The 14,834-nt window shown below is 43.5% G+C and overlaps 1 protein-coding gene and 1 long non-coding RNA gene across 3 annotated transcripts; one reads left to right on the top strand and one right to left on the bottom strand.

The window, feature by feature from the left end:
• Nucleotides 1–633: 633 nt before the first annotated feature.
• On the top strand, nt 634–2,706 carry LOC139568816 (uncharacterized). Its single transcript, XR_011673680.1, has 3 exons — nt 634–699; nt 814–1,262; nt 1,489–2,706. It is a non-coding gene; the product is annotated as an uncharacterized lncRNA (long non-coding RNA).
• Nucleotides 2,303–13,939, bottom strand: LOC139568814 (general transcription factor II-I repeat domain-containing protein 2-like). Of its 2 annotated transcripts, XM_071390911.1 has the most exons (3): nt 10,733–13,939; nt 3,370–3,889; nt 2,303–3,212 (listed from the first exon to the last, which is right to left on the bottom strand). In XM_071390911.1, exon 1 carries the CDS (start codon nt 13,227–13,229, stop codon nt 11,409–11,411), a length of 1,821 nt encoding a protein of 606 aa, XP_071247012.1. In that variant the 5' UTR covers nt 13,230–13,939; the 3' UTR covers nt 2,303–3,212; nt 3,370–3,889; nt 10,733–11,408. The 2 variants fall into 2 exon arrangements, with proteins under 2 accessions (XP_071247012.1, XP_071247011.1); XM_071390910.1 differs by having other exon boundaries at nt 2,303–3,889.
• Between the last annotated feature and the right edge of the window lie 895 nt (nt 13,940–14,834).

Below are 14,834 nucleotides of genomic sequence, written 5' to 3'. Positions count from 1 at the left end.
TGTAATGAGCTGTATGCACTTTAAGATTGAGACTAAGTTAGTACTTCTGTTTTCAACATTCTGATCTCTGCATGTTTTGTATGTTCAACAGGCAACATTAGGACAGAGGGACAAATTACCCAGATTGCCCAGGACTAAATAGACAACAACAACGTGAGATACTGAAGATAAGCCTACTATCTTTTTTAACCTTCAAGTTCACAACGTTATTTGAAATGTTCCGGGGTTTTGGAAGAACAGGACGAGGACTGTCACGGTCACTGAAGGTAAAACGTAAGGGCGCTGGAGTAAAGCCTAGAGGCAGCATCAATCTAGGTGTGGCATATATAGTGTGTGTTTAGATAAGAAGCATTTTAAAAGCATACATTTGTACTTAATTGTCAATAATTGTATGCACTCATACATGCAATAAAATATGTATTTAAAAAGAAGTGTCTGTGTTTGTGTGTATAATACATGCGTGCATACATCCGTGCGTGTGTGTGTGTGCACGTGTGTGTGTATAATACCGCCCTACCAAGCAAAATAACATAACCCCAATTTTCACCAGAACACAATAGAATAGAGGCAGGATACTTGTCCACATGATTAAGCATGTATTTAATGTAGCAAAAATTACATTAACACATTTTGACCAAATGAGCAGTCACTGACTTTTTGCTCGGTTGGGCAGAATACAGCTACTCACTGGTCCTGTAGGTTGTCTGAGTTGGGGTGGTACTGTCTGTATTATACAGCTACTCACTGGTCCTGTAGGGTGTCTGAGTTGGGGGGGTACTGTGTGTATTATACAGCTACTCACTGGTCCTGTAGGGTGTCTGAGTTGGGGTGGTACTGAGTGTCAGCCTTGATGCAAAGTGATCAAATGTGATTAATAAAAAAGGAGAATACGTTTGGGCTTCTATGCCTAAACATCAGTGCTGTTTATCACCTGTTAGCACTTTTCACTGGCACTTTTTGCATCTCGGCCTCCTTGGTTTTTCCTTTGCATGCTTTGTGGGTGAGTAGCTACGTATTACAGACAGTAGGGGGCGCCATAGGACAAAAAAAAGGACATTGTTACCATAGCAGGATCATTATTCATTAGTGCATACATGAGCAAAACGTAGGCAAACAATTTGCACTGGAAAACGAAAACGAGCGTTTCTTATTGGACAACCTCAGGTAGTCCATTTTCCTGTGTTTGGTACCTAATGAATAGGCTGCAACCCGGCTCAGCTGCTGCAAAGATGCCTGACAAAAATACTAGAATGGAAGCAAATGTAAGGGATTATAACGTCATAACCGATCATGCAAAAAAATGTACAGTCGACAGGAATATGTTAGTTAATGTAGAGACAAACGATTATGCATATTTTTTTGTCATAAAGTTCATTTGCGAAAATCGCGATTTAGCAAGCTAGCTGACTAGCTAACAGTAGCCAGCTAGCTAGTTTTATGGGCGTTGTGACATGGGTATGAAATTGTAATTCGTGTTGTTTGTTTTAGGGACTCCTGAAACAATCAGCAAACCAGGCTGTCGTCTTGTGAAACAGTGGATGTAAATAATCTAGCTAGGTAAAGCATTTACCTCAAATTGAATGTACAATTTTGTAAGCTTGCCTTGTTGATAACGTAACTAGCAAACTATTTTCTTGTTTATTGTGTAGTGGAGGATAAAAATACCAGTATGCCTATGATGTGTAGCCGATCTGTGTATGGACCCAAACGTTTGGTATACATATTAGTTCAGAACCTAGCTATGAACCTCAGCTATCATAGCCGGTTCTATCGACTTCAAAACAGTCTGATTGGCATCAATGAAGCCTATGGATTGAGTAGAATATAATATAACTTTGTGCCAAGGATGCAAGTTATTACCAAGCATGATATCCCCACATTGTAGCCTGTACATTGAATATATTCACTGATCATGTACTCTACCTTGGCAAATAAAGCTGCGGTTCAGGTATGAATGTCTGAGACATTCTTTTCCAGTCATATCAAACGGCATTCTTTGAATGAAGCTGTGTCTGCATGTATGTATTACAATTATACACTTCAACAGTGTTTACCAATCCTGGTATTGGGACATCAATGGTTGGTTACACATTAACTATGCAATAGACTAGAAACATGATTTAACTAGTTAAAAGGCTGTTTTGTAATTCATATATACAGAAACAGAATTTTAAAGAAACAGTACACTACACTTCCTATGCATCATGTAAATAGGTTCATACATCTCATTTTCTTCATCTGCACTGAACTGAGGACAGGATAGGTGTGGTATTTCATCAAATGAGAGACTTCATTCAAACAGTAGAGAGTGTGAAACGCTTTATTGAAAGAAGTTCATTATCCAAGTGTTATAAATATTGTAATTCTAATATTATTTAAAAATATTAGTACAATCTGTACTTCAATGCATAGCTGGTACAAATTATAATAACAGGAAGAAATGTGGGGAGAGAGGTGTGAGTGTAAAAGACAAAGGGAAAGAGGTAAGAGCAGAGGAAGAAATGTGGGGAGAGAGGTGTGAGTGTAAAAGACACAGGGAAATAGGTAAGAACAGAGGAAGAAATGTGGGGAGAGAGGTGTGAGTGTAAAAGACAAAGGGAAAGAGGTAAGAACAGAGGAAGAAATGTGGGGAGAGAGGTGTGAGTGTAAAAGACACAGGGAAAGAGGTAAGAACAGAGGAAGAAATGTGGGGAGAGAGGTGTGAGTGTAAAAGACACAGGGAAAGAGGTAAGAACAGAGGAAGAAATGTGGGGAGAGAGGTGTGAGTGTAAAAGACAAAGGGAAAGAAGTAAGAACAGAGGAAGAAATGTGGGGAGAGAGGCGTGAGTGTAAAAGACAAAGGGAAAGAGGTAAGAGCAGAGGAAGAAATGTGGGGAGAGAGGCGTGAGTGTAAAAGACAAAGGGAAAGAGGTAAGAACAGAGGAAGAAATGTGGGGAGAGAGGCGTGAGTGTAAAAGACAAAGGGAAAGAGGTAAGAACAGAGGAAGAAATGTGGGGAGAGAGGCGTGAGTGTAAAAGACAAAGGGAAAGAGGTAAGAACAGAGGAGCAGGGAAAGATTACAGTGCTACTACACTTAATTACATACGTGTCTCCTAACCAGCCTTGGGCCCCAAGTTGGCCTGAAGGTTATCTTAACAGCGGGTGAGGTGGCGATGATGGAACTGGGGGTTGGCATCCTCTCTCACATCAAAACATACCAGCAGACGAGAGACTGAAAAAAAACAAGGCTTAATCATGCCATCACTGTCAGTCATAATCATCAGGAGGTAAAATTCTAAACTCTGGGACTACTACATCTCTATCTGTATTTCAATGTAAAGCATCTCTTTAATAATACTTCCTGTTGACCCAACCAAGTGATCTCTCACCTCTGGTCATGCTGTACCCTCTATGTAGCCAGTTAAGATGCGGGAGGGGTTCGCCGACACAGCTGATATAACCTACAGCAGGTATTCCCAAACAAAAATGTGATTCACATTTCAATAACACTTTTATTTTTATTTTTTAACCATTATCGATTAACAAAAGGTTTTATATGTAAGATGGTTAAATAAATAGCAAATTTATTGAATTGTATTATATTATTTTGTGCCCTTGTCCTATAAGAGCTCTGTCAATTCCCATGAGCCAGGTTGTGACAAACTCACACTCATTCTTATGTTTAATAAATGTATAGTGTGTGTGTGTGTGGGGCAGGCTTACAATGATGGCAGAAAATCGTCACAAATGAATACATAAATACCACTTGAAGCTTGATGATGACTTGATCATTTGAATCAGCTGGGTAGCACTAAGGCAAAAATAAAAATGTGCACCCCTTTGAGACCCCAGGAACAGGACTGGGAACCATTGCTCTTCATCTGCAGACAGGGTTTCACAGCTCTGTATCTGAGGACAGAAAACAGACTTCATTATACTAAAATTAGACCGCACTGAATATTATGTTACTATTATCTCCGTCCTCACTTCTTACTATGGAGTGGAACTACACAACAGTACCTGCCCAACCAGAATAGCCTACTCTACCTTCTTTGACAGTTGGAGCAGCTATCCTTTCACTCTCTTCCATGGCTGTTAGCTAGCTACCTACAAATGCATTTGGAGTTTGTTTTACAATTACATCCAGATAGCCATTATGAAGTTAGGTAACTGGTGATATTTAATTCCGTTAGTCGTTGAGCGTTCTTAATGGACATTGTTAATGAAGTTGTAAGAGGTCTTATTTGTTTTACTAACAAGCTAGCAAGAAGTTGCCTAGTAACAGCATCAACTAACGAATTGGAAGGATACCGTTCGTTTAGTTTCCTAAAATAAACTAAAAGTATATACACTCATTAAGTATGTAGTGTACAGTGTGTTATGGGTATTCGAACACGGGTATAGTCTTTTCCCCAAAGTGTATTTATTTACTTGAATAGGTTCATACAGCATCAATGTGGACGATTGGAAACAGGGCAGCAACGTTCGTCACCAGAGCGGTTTAGAGCACGCTACTATTTAACTGTCTTTAAACTGGTTTCCCATTTAATAACCAGATCGTCATACAAACTTACTATGTTGAATTATTGTTATAATATAAATGACGACGCGACACACAGCTTTTGTTTCTTATATCCCATATGTAGTGTCTTAGCTCTTATTACTTATTTATATAATAAGAAAGACTCTGAATACAAGAAATTGACAATTTCAAATTCCAACATGACCTTCATGTAGTTGATGCAAAACCTGATGTTGGCATTTCTGGGGTATCATGACTCTCATTCCCCACATCAAACATCCTTGGTACGTTGTGATTTCGTTTCTCCGCTGGAAATACGGAGTCAGCTCCTCTCTGCCTGTAGCTGGCCGTCCTGACATGGTGTCGGTGGACACTTTTGACAAGGTCACATCTTTCCTTGTCTCCTGTTTGATAACTGTGCTTGTGACCGGTAGTGCCTCGAGCTGAGCGGTATGGAAAATGTCCACTGCATCCACACTCCTTTGTCTTTCTCTTGTACACGGCAGTCTGGATAATCCATCTGCATTTGTGTGGAGGGACGACGGCTTATACTCAATGTCATTCATATGACTGGGAGGAACAAGGCGTATCGCTGTAACCTGGCTGCTGTCATTCATATGACTGGGAGGAACAAGGCGTATCGCTGTAACCTGGCTGCTGGCATTCCCAGAATGCCTTTCTTTGGACTGAAAATGGAAAGCAACGGCTGGTGATCCGTAACCAGAGAAACGCTTGCCATATAGGTATGCGTGGAGTGTCTTGACGCCCCACACTAGCGCCAGTGCTTCTTTGTCGATTTGTGAGTAGTTTTTCTCTGCATCATTCAACGTTCGTGACGCAAATGCAACTGGCTTCTCTGACCCATCTTTCAGTGTGTGTGAAAGGACGGCCCCGCAGCCATAAGGGGACGCATCACAAGCCAACTTCACTGGCAGTTCAGGGTCGTAATGCATCAGGACCTGATCAGATGTGATGAGCCGTTTTGCCTCAAGAAATGCAGTTTCACACTGTTCTGTCCACCACCATGTCCTATTCTTTTCCAGGAGCTGATTTAGAGGCTGGAGTACTGCTGAAAGGTTTGGGAGGAATCTTCTGTAGTAATTGATCAGTCCAGTGAAAGATCTCACTTCTGTGATATTTTGTGGTCGTGGTGCCTGTACCACTGCCTCGATTTTGTCCTGTGTTTTGTGCAATCCATTGCGGTCGATTTCATGTCCACAGAAGACAATCTTGTCTTTGAAGAACTCACACTTCTGTAAGTTTGCCTGTAGACACCATACTCTTTCAGTCTTTTCAGGACCTCTTCCAGGTTAGCCAGGTGCTCTTTGTCGGTGCGTCCTGTTATGATCATGTCATCCAGGATACACTGGGTTCCTGGGATTCCTTGCAAAATCTGGTCAATAGTTCGTTGCCAAATGGATGGGGCCGATGCAATGCCAAAAACCAGGCGGTTATACCTGTATAGACCTTTGTGTGTGTTTATTGTCAGGTACTGTTTGGAGCTCTCTTCAACCGGTAGCTACAGGTAAGCCTGTTTCAGATCGATTTTACTGAAGTGTTTCCCACCAGCTAGTGCAGCAAAGATGTCATCCGTGTCCGAATCCTGGCTTAGGAAGGCCACTAAAAATTCTGAGATTTCCATACCCAACTATAACACTTTCCGTCAAGATAGAACTGCCAAAGGGGGAGGAGTTGCAATCTACTGCAGAGATAGCCTGCAAAGTTCTGTCATACTTTCCAGGTCTATGCCCAAACAGTTCGAACTTCTAATTTTAAAAATTAATCTCTCCAGAAATAAGTCTCTCACTGTTGCCGCCTGCTACCGACCCCCCTCAGCTCCCAGCTGTGCCCTGGACACCATCTGTGAATTGATCGCTCCCCATCTAGCTTCAGAGTTTGTTCTGTTAGGTGACCTAAACTGGGATATGCTTAACACCCCGGCAGTCCTACAATCCAAGCTTGATGCCCTCAATCTCACTCAAATCATCAAGGAACCCACCAGGTACAACCCTAAATCCGTAAACATGGGCACCCTAATAGACATTATCCTGACCAACCTGCCCTCCAAATACACCTCTGCTGTCTTCAATCAAGATCTCAGCGATCACTGCCTCATTGCCTGTATCCGCCACGGGTCTGCGGTCAAACGACCACCCCTCATCACTGTCAAACGCTCCCTAAAACACTTCTGCGAGCAGGCCTTTCTAATCGACCTGGCCCGGGTACCCTGGAAGGATATTGACCTCATCCCGTCAGTTGAGGATGCCTGGTCATTCTTTAAATGTTACTTCCTCACCATATTAGACAAGCATGCTCCGTTCAAAAAATGCAGAACCAAGAACAGATATAGCCCTTGGTTCACTCCAGACCTGACTGCCCTCGACCAGCACAAAAACATCCTGTGGCGAACTGCAATAGCATCGAAGAGCCCCCGCGATATGCAACTGTTCAGGGAAGTCAGGAACCAATACACGCAGTCAGTCAGGAAAGCAAAGGCCAGCTTTTTCAAGCAGAAATTCGCATCCTGTAGCTCTAACTCCAAAAAGTTCTGGGATACTGTAAAGTCCATGGAGAACAAGAGCACCTCCTCCCAGCTGCCCACTGCACTGAGGCTAGGTAACACGGTCACCACCGATAAATCCGTGATAATCGAAGACTTCAACAAGCATTTCTCAATGGCTGGCCATGCCTTCTTCCTGGCGACTCCAACCTTGGCCAACAGCCCCGCCCCCCCCGCTGCTACTCGCCCAAGCCTCCCCAGCTTCTCCTTTACCCAAATCCAGATAGCAGATGTTCTGAAAGAGCTGGAAAACCTGGACCCATACAAATCAGCTGGGCTTGACAATCTGGACCCCCTATTTCTGAAACTGTCCGCCGCCATTGTCGCACCCCCTATTACCAGCCTGTTCAACCTCTCCTTCGTATCATCTGAGATCCCCAAGGATTGGAAAGCTGCCGCGGTCATCCCCCTCTTCAAAGGGGGAGACACCCTGGACCCAAACTGTTACAGACCTATATCCATCCTGCCCTGCCTATCTAAGGTCTTCGAAAGCCAAGTCAACAAACAGATCACTGACCATCTCGAATCCCACCGTACCTTCTCCGCTGTGCAATCCGGTTTCCGAGCCGGTCACGGATGCACCTCAGCCACGCTCAAGGTACTAAACGACATCATAACCGCCATCGATAAAAGACATTACTGTGCAGCCGTCTTCATCGACCTGGCCAAGGCTTTCGACTCTGTCAATCACCATATTCTTATCGGCAGACTCAGTAGCCTCGGTTTTTCTAATGACTGCCTTGCCTGGTTCACCAACTACTTTGCAGACAGAGTTCAGTGTGTCAAATCGGAGGGCATGTTGTCCGGTCCTCTGGCAGTCTCTATGGGGGTACCACAGGGTTCAATTCTCGGGCCGACTCTTTTCTCTGTATACATCAATGATGTTGCTCTTGCTGCGGGCGATTCCCTGATCCACCTCTACGCAGACGACACCATTCTATATACTTCCGGCCCTTCCTTGGACACTGTGCTATCTAACCTCCAAACGAGCTTCAATGCCATACAACACTCCTTCCGTGGCCTCCAACTGCTCTTAAACGCTAGTAAAACCAAATGCATGCTTTTCAACCGTTCGCTGCCTGCACCCGCACGCCCGACTAGCATCACCACCCTGGACGGTTCCGACCTAGAATATGTGGACATCTATAAGTACCTAGGTGTCTGGCTAGACTGCAAACTCTCCTTCCAGACTCATATCAAACATCTCCAATCCAAAATCAAATCAAGAATCGGCTTTCTATTCCGCAACAAAGCCTCCTTCACTCACGCCGCCAAACTTACCCTAGTAAAACTGACTATCCTGCCGATCCTCGACTTCGGCGATGTCATCTACAAAATAGCTTCCAACACTCTACTCAGCAAACTGGATGCAGTTTATCACAGTGCCACTCGTTTTGTTACTAAAGCACCTTATACGACCCACCACTGCGACCTGTATGCCCTAGTCGGCTGGCCCTCGCTACATGTTCGTCGTCAGACCCACTGGCTCCAGGTCATCTACAAGGCTATGCTAGGTAAAGTGCCGCCTTATCTCAGTTCACTGGTCACGATGGCTACACCCACCCGCAGCACGCGCTCCAGCAGGTGTATCTCACTGATCATCCCTAAAGCTAAAACCTCATTTGGACGCCTTTCCTTCCAGTTCTCTGCTGCCTGCGACTGGAACGAATTGCAAAAATCTCTGAAGTTGGAGACTTTTATCTCCCTCAACAACTTTAAAAATCTGCTATCCGAGCAGCTAACCGATCGCTGCAGCTGTACATAGTCCATCTGTAAACTACCCACCCAATTTACCTACCTCACCCCCCATACTGCTTTTATTTATTTACTTTTCTGCTCTTTTGCACACCAGTACCAATATCTCTTCTTGCACATGATCATCTGATGATTTATCACTCCAGTGTTAATCTGCTAAATTGTAATTATTCGATTTATTGCCTACCTCATGCCTTTTGCACACATTGTATATAGATTCTCTTTTTTTCTACCATGTTATTGACTTGTTTATTGTTTACTCCATGTGTAACTCTGTGTTGTCTGTTCACACTGCTATGCTTTATCTTGGCCAGGTCGCAGTTGCAAATGAGAACTTGTTCTCAACTAGCCTACCTGGTTAAATAAAGGTGAAATAAAAAAAATAAAAAATAAAATCCAGGCGTGGCAGGGGGTATTGGTCCACATGCAACATTGAATTCACAGTTACCTTGAAGTCCCCACACATTCTAACAGACCCGTCTTTCTTCACAATAGGATCTATGGGTGTGGCCCATTCGCTTCTGTCCACTTTCGTCAGGATCCCTGTATCCTGCAAGCGATCGATTTCCGCTTCCACCTTTGGTCTCAGGGAGTATGGAACAGATCTGGCTTTGCAGAATTTTGGGGTTGCGTCATCTCTCAGTACAAGTTTTGCTGTGAAGCCTTTTACTGTTCCCATCTGAACACTGTGTTGTATTTCTTCCACAAGTGTTCCAGTGTTTGGTCTGTGCCTTTCTCTTTGGACTGGAACGTGTGGAGCATTTTCAAGTCACACCAGTTCAGCTTCATTTTTGAAAGCCATTCCCTGCCAAATAATGGTGGGCCAGTTCCAGGCACCACATACAGCTGTAACTGCTGTGTTTGCCCCCCATACCGCACTCTGACCTGCAACGCCCCCATTGGGCTCAATCTCTCTCCTGAGTAGGTCTTCAGCAACACATTTGTGTTCTTCAGCTTGATAGCCTTGAAGTGCTCATTGTAGACAGTAGTGGAAATTATAGACACTGCAGATCCTGTGTCCAGCTCCATTTTGAGGGGTTTGCCTTCGATATCTGGTGTCACCCATATTATGCTACTGCTGGGAGAAGTCACTGTGTTTAACTCCATTGTACCAATTCAACGTTCATCTGAATCACTGCCACTGTTCTCTGCTAGTGCATTCACAGACCCTTTCATTTTCTCAGTTGTCCTGTTGTGACTGAATTCTGCTCTGCGTGCTCTTTGAATGTGCCCCCTTCTACTGCATTTGTGACAAATTTCGTCTTTGAAACGGCAGTCCTCTGCTCTGTGACCATCTCCGTCACACCTGTTGCATTTTTCGGCCACACGTGGGCGCTGTCGGCTGCGTGAAAACTTGTGCAGGGAAGTTTGTGATAGGTCAGTATTTCTTTTACTTTGCAACTCAAATGCATCTTTAGTCGCGATTTCCATAGTCACAGCAATTTCAACAGCCTTTGAAAACGTGAGATCTGATTCTGTGAGGAAACGTTTTTACACGTGTTCATGGTTCAGTCCACAAACAAATCTATCCCTTAATGTGTCATTTAGGTTCTCTCCAAACTGGCAATGTTCAGACAGTTTCTTCAACTCTGCTACAAATGTACTAACACCCTCCCCCTCATTCTGATCTCTCTTGTGGAAACGAAAACGTTCCGCGATGAGGAGTGGTTTAGGTGATTTTGCAACATCTCCACAATCTCTGTGAATGTTTTATTTGAGGGCTTCAGAGGGGCAATAAGATCTCTTAACAAACTGTACGTTTTTGGGCCAATTAAACTCAACAACGCTGGTACTCTCTTGTTATCAGCAATGTCGTTTACAATGAAGTACTGTTCCAGTCGTTCAATGTAAGTTGCCCAGTTTTCTTGCGTGTCATCAAACACATCTATTTTCCGATGCTAGCCATTCTCTTTACCTCCGGCTCCACGGGTCTTTGATCTGCCGCCTCGTTCTCGCTCTCCCCTCGTCGTCACTGCTTGCTAGCTGTTGTGCTACAGGGTCAACATCTTCCTCTTACAGCAGGGGTGTCAAAGTCAAATGGACGGAGGGCCAAATAAAAAATTTAGCTACAAGCCGAGGGCCGGACTGTTCGAATGTTCATTGAAAAATTTTTAAATGACGCATATAGTCTAGTGAACCTAATTGAACCTACTGAAAACCTAACAAATATATTCCAATATGATCAGATAAATAAAGCAATATTTTCTTATGGCTCTGTCAGTAATCTTTAATTTTCAACAGACACAAAAGACAAATTTCCTTTATATAAAAATCCCCATAACATGAACATTAAATGAAAGAAACCGGTATTCAAGGCACCATCAGTAGCCTATATTTTCTATTTTAGCAAAAGTGGGCTAAATTTACTTCAAAGAAAAAAACAATAATAGCAATTTTCTATCATCCACTCAACTGAAATATTTTTAAAATATAATTGGATTGAAATACAATAAAATAAAGTGCAAAAATCTATTAATCAAAAACAACACTTTGTTTAAGGAGAAGTAACATGCAGTGAAAACAAATATTAAACTTTAACTTTTAAACTTGAACTGAGTAAAAACTCTAAATATGTGATTGCACAGTAATGTTCACTTGTTTGAGGTTGAGGGTGATACTTGGTGGTGTCCCATCTTTTCCACAAGTTCATCAATGTTCGGGGTAAGGCTCTGAGCTGAGGAAATCCTCAGAATTGAGTGGAGGTGTTCAGCAGTAAGTCGACTTCTGTGTGATGTTTTGTTCAGGTTCATCAAAGAAAACAGTTGTTCACACAGGTATGTGCTGCCAAACATAGACAACGTTTGAGCAGCCTGGATGCGCAGCTGGGGCATTGTGTCGGGGAGGAAACGGGCGAACTCCGCAGCACCCACTGCCGCATATTTTGCCCTCAGTGCATCATTGCATTGGAGGTCAATCAACTCCATTTGGAGGTTTGGTGGTGAGCTTTCCACGTCAACAGCAAATGGGTTACCGAGCAGTTCCAACCTGCTTTTTTGTGCTTCAAAGTCAGCAAATCGGCGTCGAAAGTCAGCGGCAAGCATACCTATTTTATCAGCCAACTGTGCGCTCGGGAACGCACTGGTAGAGAGCTTCTCTTTCATGGTCTGGCAGCTGGGAAAGTGGCTCAAATTTTCTTTCCGCATCTGCGTCTCCCACAGAGTCAGTTTGGTTTTAAATGCCTTCACTGTACTGTACATATCAGAGATGACATGATCCCGACCCTGCAGCTGCAAGTTCATTGCATTCAGATGACTCGTAATGTCACACAGAAAAGCCATTTCACACAGAAATATTTCGTCTCGGAGTTGTGTTGTGTCTTTCCCTTTGCTGTCCAAGAACAGACAAATCTCCTCACGAAGCTCGAAACATCTTTGAAGCACCTTTCCCTGGCTTAGCCATCGCACCTCTGTGTGATAAGGCAAATCACCATGCTCCGTTTCTAACTCCGTCAGAAATGCCTTGAACTGGCGGTGATTCAAACCTTTGGCTCTGATAAAGTTAACTGTGCGCGTGATGATGCTCATTACATGCTCCATTTTCAAGGCTTTACCGCACAACGCTTCCTGGTGTATGATACAATGATAAGCTGTCAGCTCACCTGTCGCGTTTTCCTCTTGCATCTTTTCCCGTATCTTCGCCACCAGTCCGCTCCTGTGTCCACACATCGCAGGTGCTCCGTCGGTTGTCAAACCCACGAGTTTTTCCCAAGGCAGCTCCATCTCATTTACACATCTTGACACCTCTTCATACAAATCATGCCCCGTAGTTGTGCCATGCATAGGACGTAAAGCCAAAAACTCCTCTGTCACGCTTAGGCTGGAGTCCACTCCGCGGATGAAAATTGACAACTGGGCAATGTCAGAAATGTCGGTGCTCTCATCCACAGCCAAGGAATATGCAATGAAATCTTTTCCCTTTTTCACAAGCTGCTCTTTTAGATTGATGGACAACTGGTCTACTCTCTCGGCAATGGTGTTTCTGCTCAGACTCACATTTAAAAAGAGTTGCCTTTTTTCTGGGCAAACTTCGTCACAAACTTTAATCATGCAGTTTTTGATGAAATCCCCCTCCGTAAATGGCCGGGCTGATTTAGCGATCTCTTCTGCCAAAATAAAACTGGCCTTGACAGCAGCCTGGCCTTGTGATTTGGCTTTTTTGAACAGAGCCTGTCGAGATTTGAGGCCTCGTTTTAATTCCTCTGCCTTTTGTAGCCTTTGTTCCATGTCCATATTCTTGTTTTTGTCCGCGTGTTTCGTTTCATAATGTCGTCTCAGATTATACTCTTTCAGTACCGCCACACTTTCTCCACACAGAAGACACACAGGTTTTCCAGCTACCTCCGTGAACATATACTCCGACTCCCACCTTGTTTGAAACCCCCGGTTCTCAGTGTCCACCTTCCGTTTTGCCATTTTTGATGGGTATCTGAAAGTTAATTTTACTGTGATGCTGACGACTGCTGTGCCAATAAATATTGAAATGAAGCAGCCTACTGCTCGGTGCGTCACCGTTGCATTGTGGGAAATGTAGTATTGGTGCGTGTAAAAGATCTGCGGGCTGCCGGCTTGCTGCGGTCTGCGGGCCGGTTCTAATAATAAATCAAGATCATCCCAGGGGCCGTAAAAAACCTTCTCGCGGGCCGGATGTGGCCCGCGGGCCTTGACTCTGACATATGTGTCTTACAGGGTCATAATCTTCCTCTCTTCCTACGAGCTCCATCTGCATTCGTGATGCACACTGCAGGTAATCATCCTCGTCGCCATTGTAGTGTCTTAGCTCTTATTACTTATTTATATAATAAAAAAGACTCTGAATACAAGAAATTGAACTGGAGCTTCACATTTACTAAAACGAGTTAGTACCAGAATAACATTGAACAACACTGCGCATGACCAAGGGTGCTCCATTCTTAAAGGGGACATCAGTAATTAACAGAACATAACACCATACGTAACTGTATTGCAGAAATACAGTTTGACATTTGCTATCATTGTTTTCTATGTTGCGTGAACGCTTCATAGTTTACGTGGTAACAGTCATTGTTATAATTTAACCATTATCATTCTCAAGTAAATAGTCACGGTTCAAAGTAATGTCTTCTTTACGTCTATTCCTCAGCAGTGATGGATGCCGCGGTGTTCTGATAAAGGAGGTCCGACCTGAATCCCAGGGTTAAAATACGGTTCCGGAAGGGCGTTGGGAAATGCCCACCTTCTGTTCACCCCAATGGAACTCTTTTTACCTTTGACGAGTTTAAAATAGCGAAGTACAGTTATACATTGATATTGTGTACTGTTATTGTTAAAATAATGCTTGTATATAACGTTATCATTATTGTAGAAATGTAAAACTTGATGGTTAGCAGACTTGCCTTGGAGCTGGCCACTCCCCTTATAGTCTCCGTGGAACGTCCCATCAGTGAGTTGATTTTTTGGTTTATGTACGTTCTGTTCCTGCACGTTATAGCTTAGTTATTTTTAAGTTAATACTTTATAGGACAGTCCGTTTTTCAAGTCATTTAGCTCTTGCTATATTTTAAAGCACTTTGGTTTATTTCCTTGTCATAATTTGTATCATCCAAGTTTGGATAAATAAAAACCCTTATTGTTTAATTGTGACACTCACTTGATTTGATTGACAGCCTGACTCAGCGTTCTCTTCAACAGAGCCTGGATGCTCCTGATCAGCTCAACTTCCTGTGGCCCACAAACACAACCATCACGTTATTTTCAGATTAGTTTCTAGTGAAATAACGTCTAGGCAACATTTAGTAATGATACAAGTATTTAGGTGAACTAGAGCAAAGACGAATCAATATTTTTTTTGTGTCATCAGCAGCTCCTCTACGCGGTCGCTGTTACCGACCGACAGGTTAGGTTATCCGTGGAGATGGCGAAGGGGATCTCGGTGGCGTCCAGCGCCTTCAACAGCCTCCTCTTCTGCCCCAGGAGGAGGTCTGTCTCGGCCACCAGCTTCTCGATGTGCCGCTGCAGCTCTGAATTCCAAAAGTGGATATT

This window comes from Salvelinus alpinus, chromosome 2 (genome assembly GCF_045679555.1).
Source record: "Salvelinus alpinus chromosome 2, SLU_Salpinus.1, whole genome shotgun sequence".
Classification (NCBI taxonomy): Eukaryota; Metazoa; Chordata; class Actinopteri; order Salmoniformes; family Salmonidae; genus Salvelinus; species Salvelinus alpinus.
Note: the sequence above shows the minus strand (reverse complement) of the source record. Positions and strands in the feature narration are given on the sequence as shown.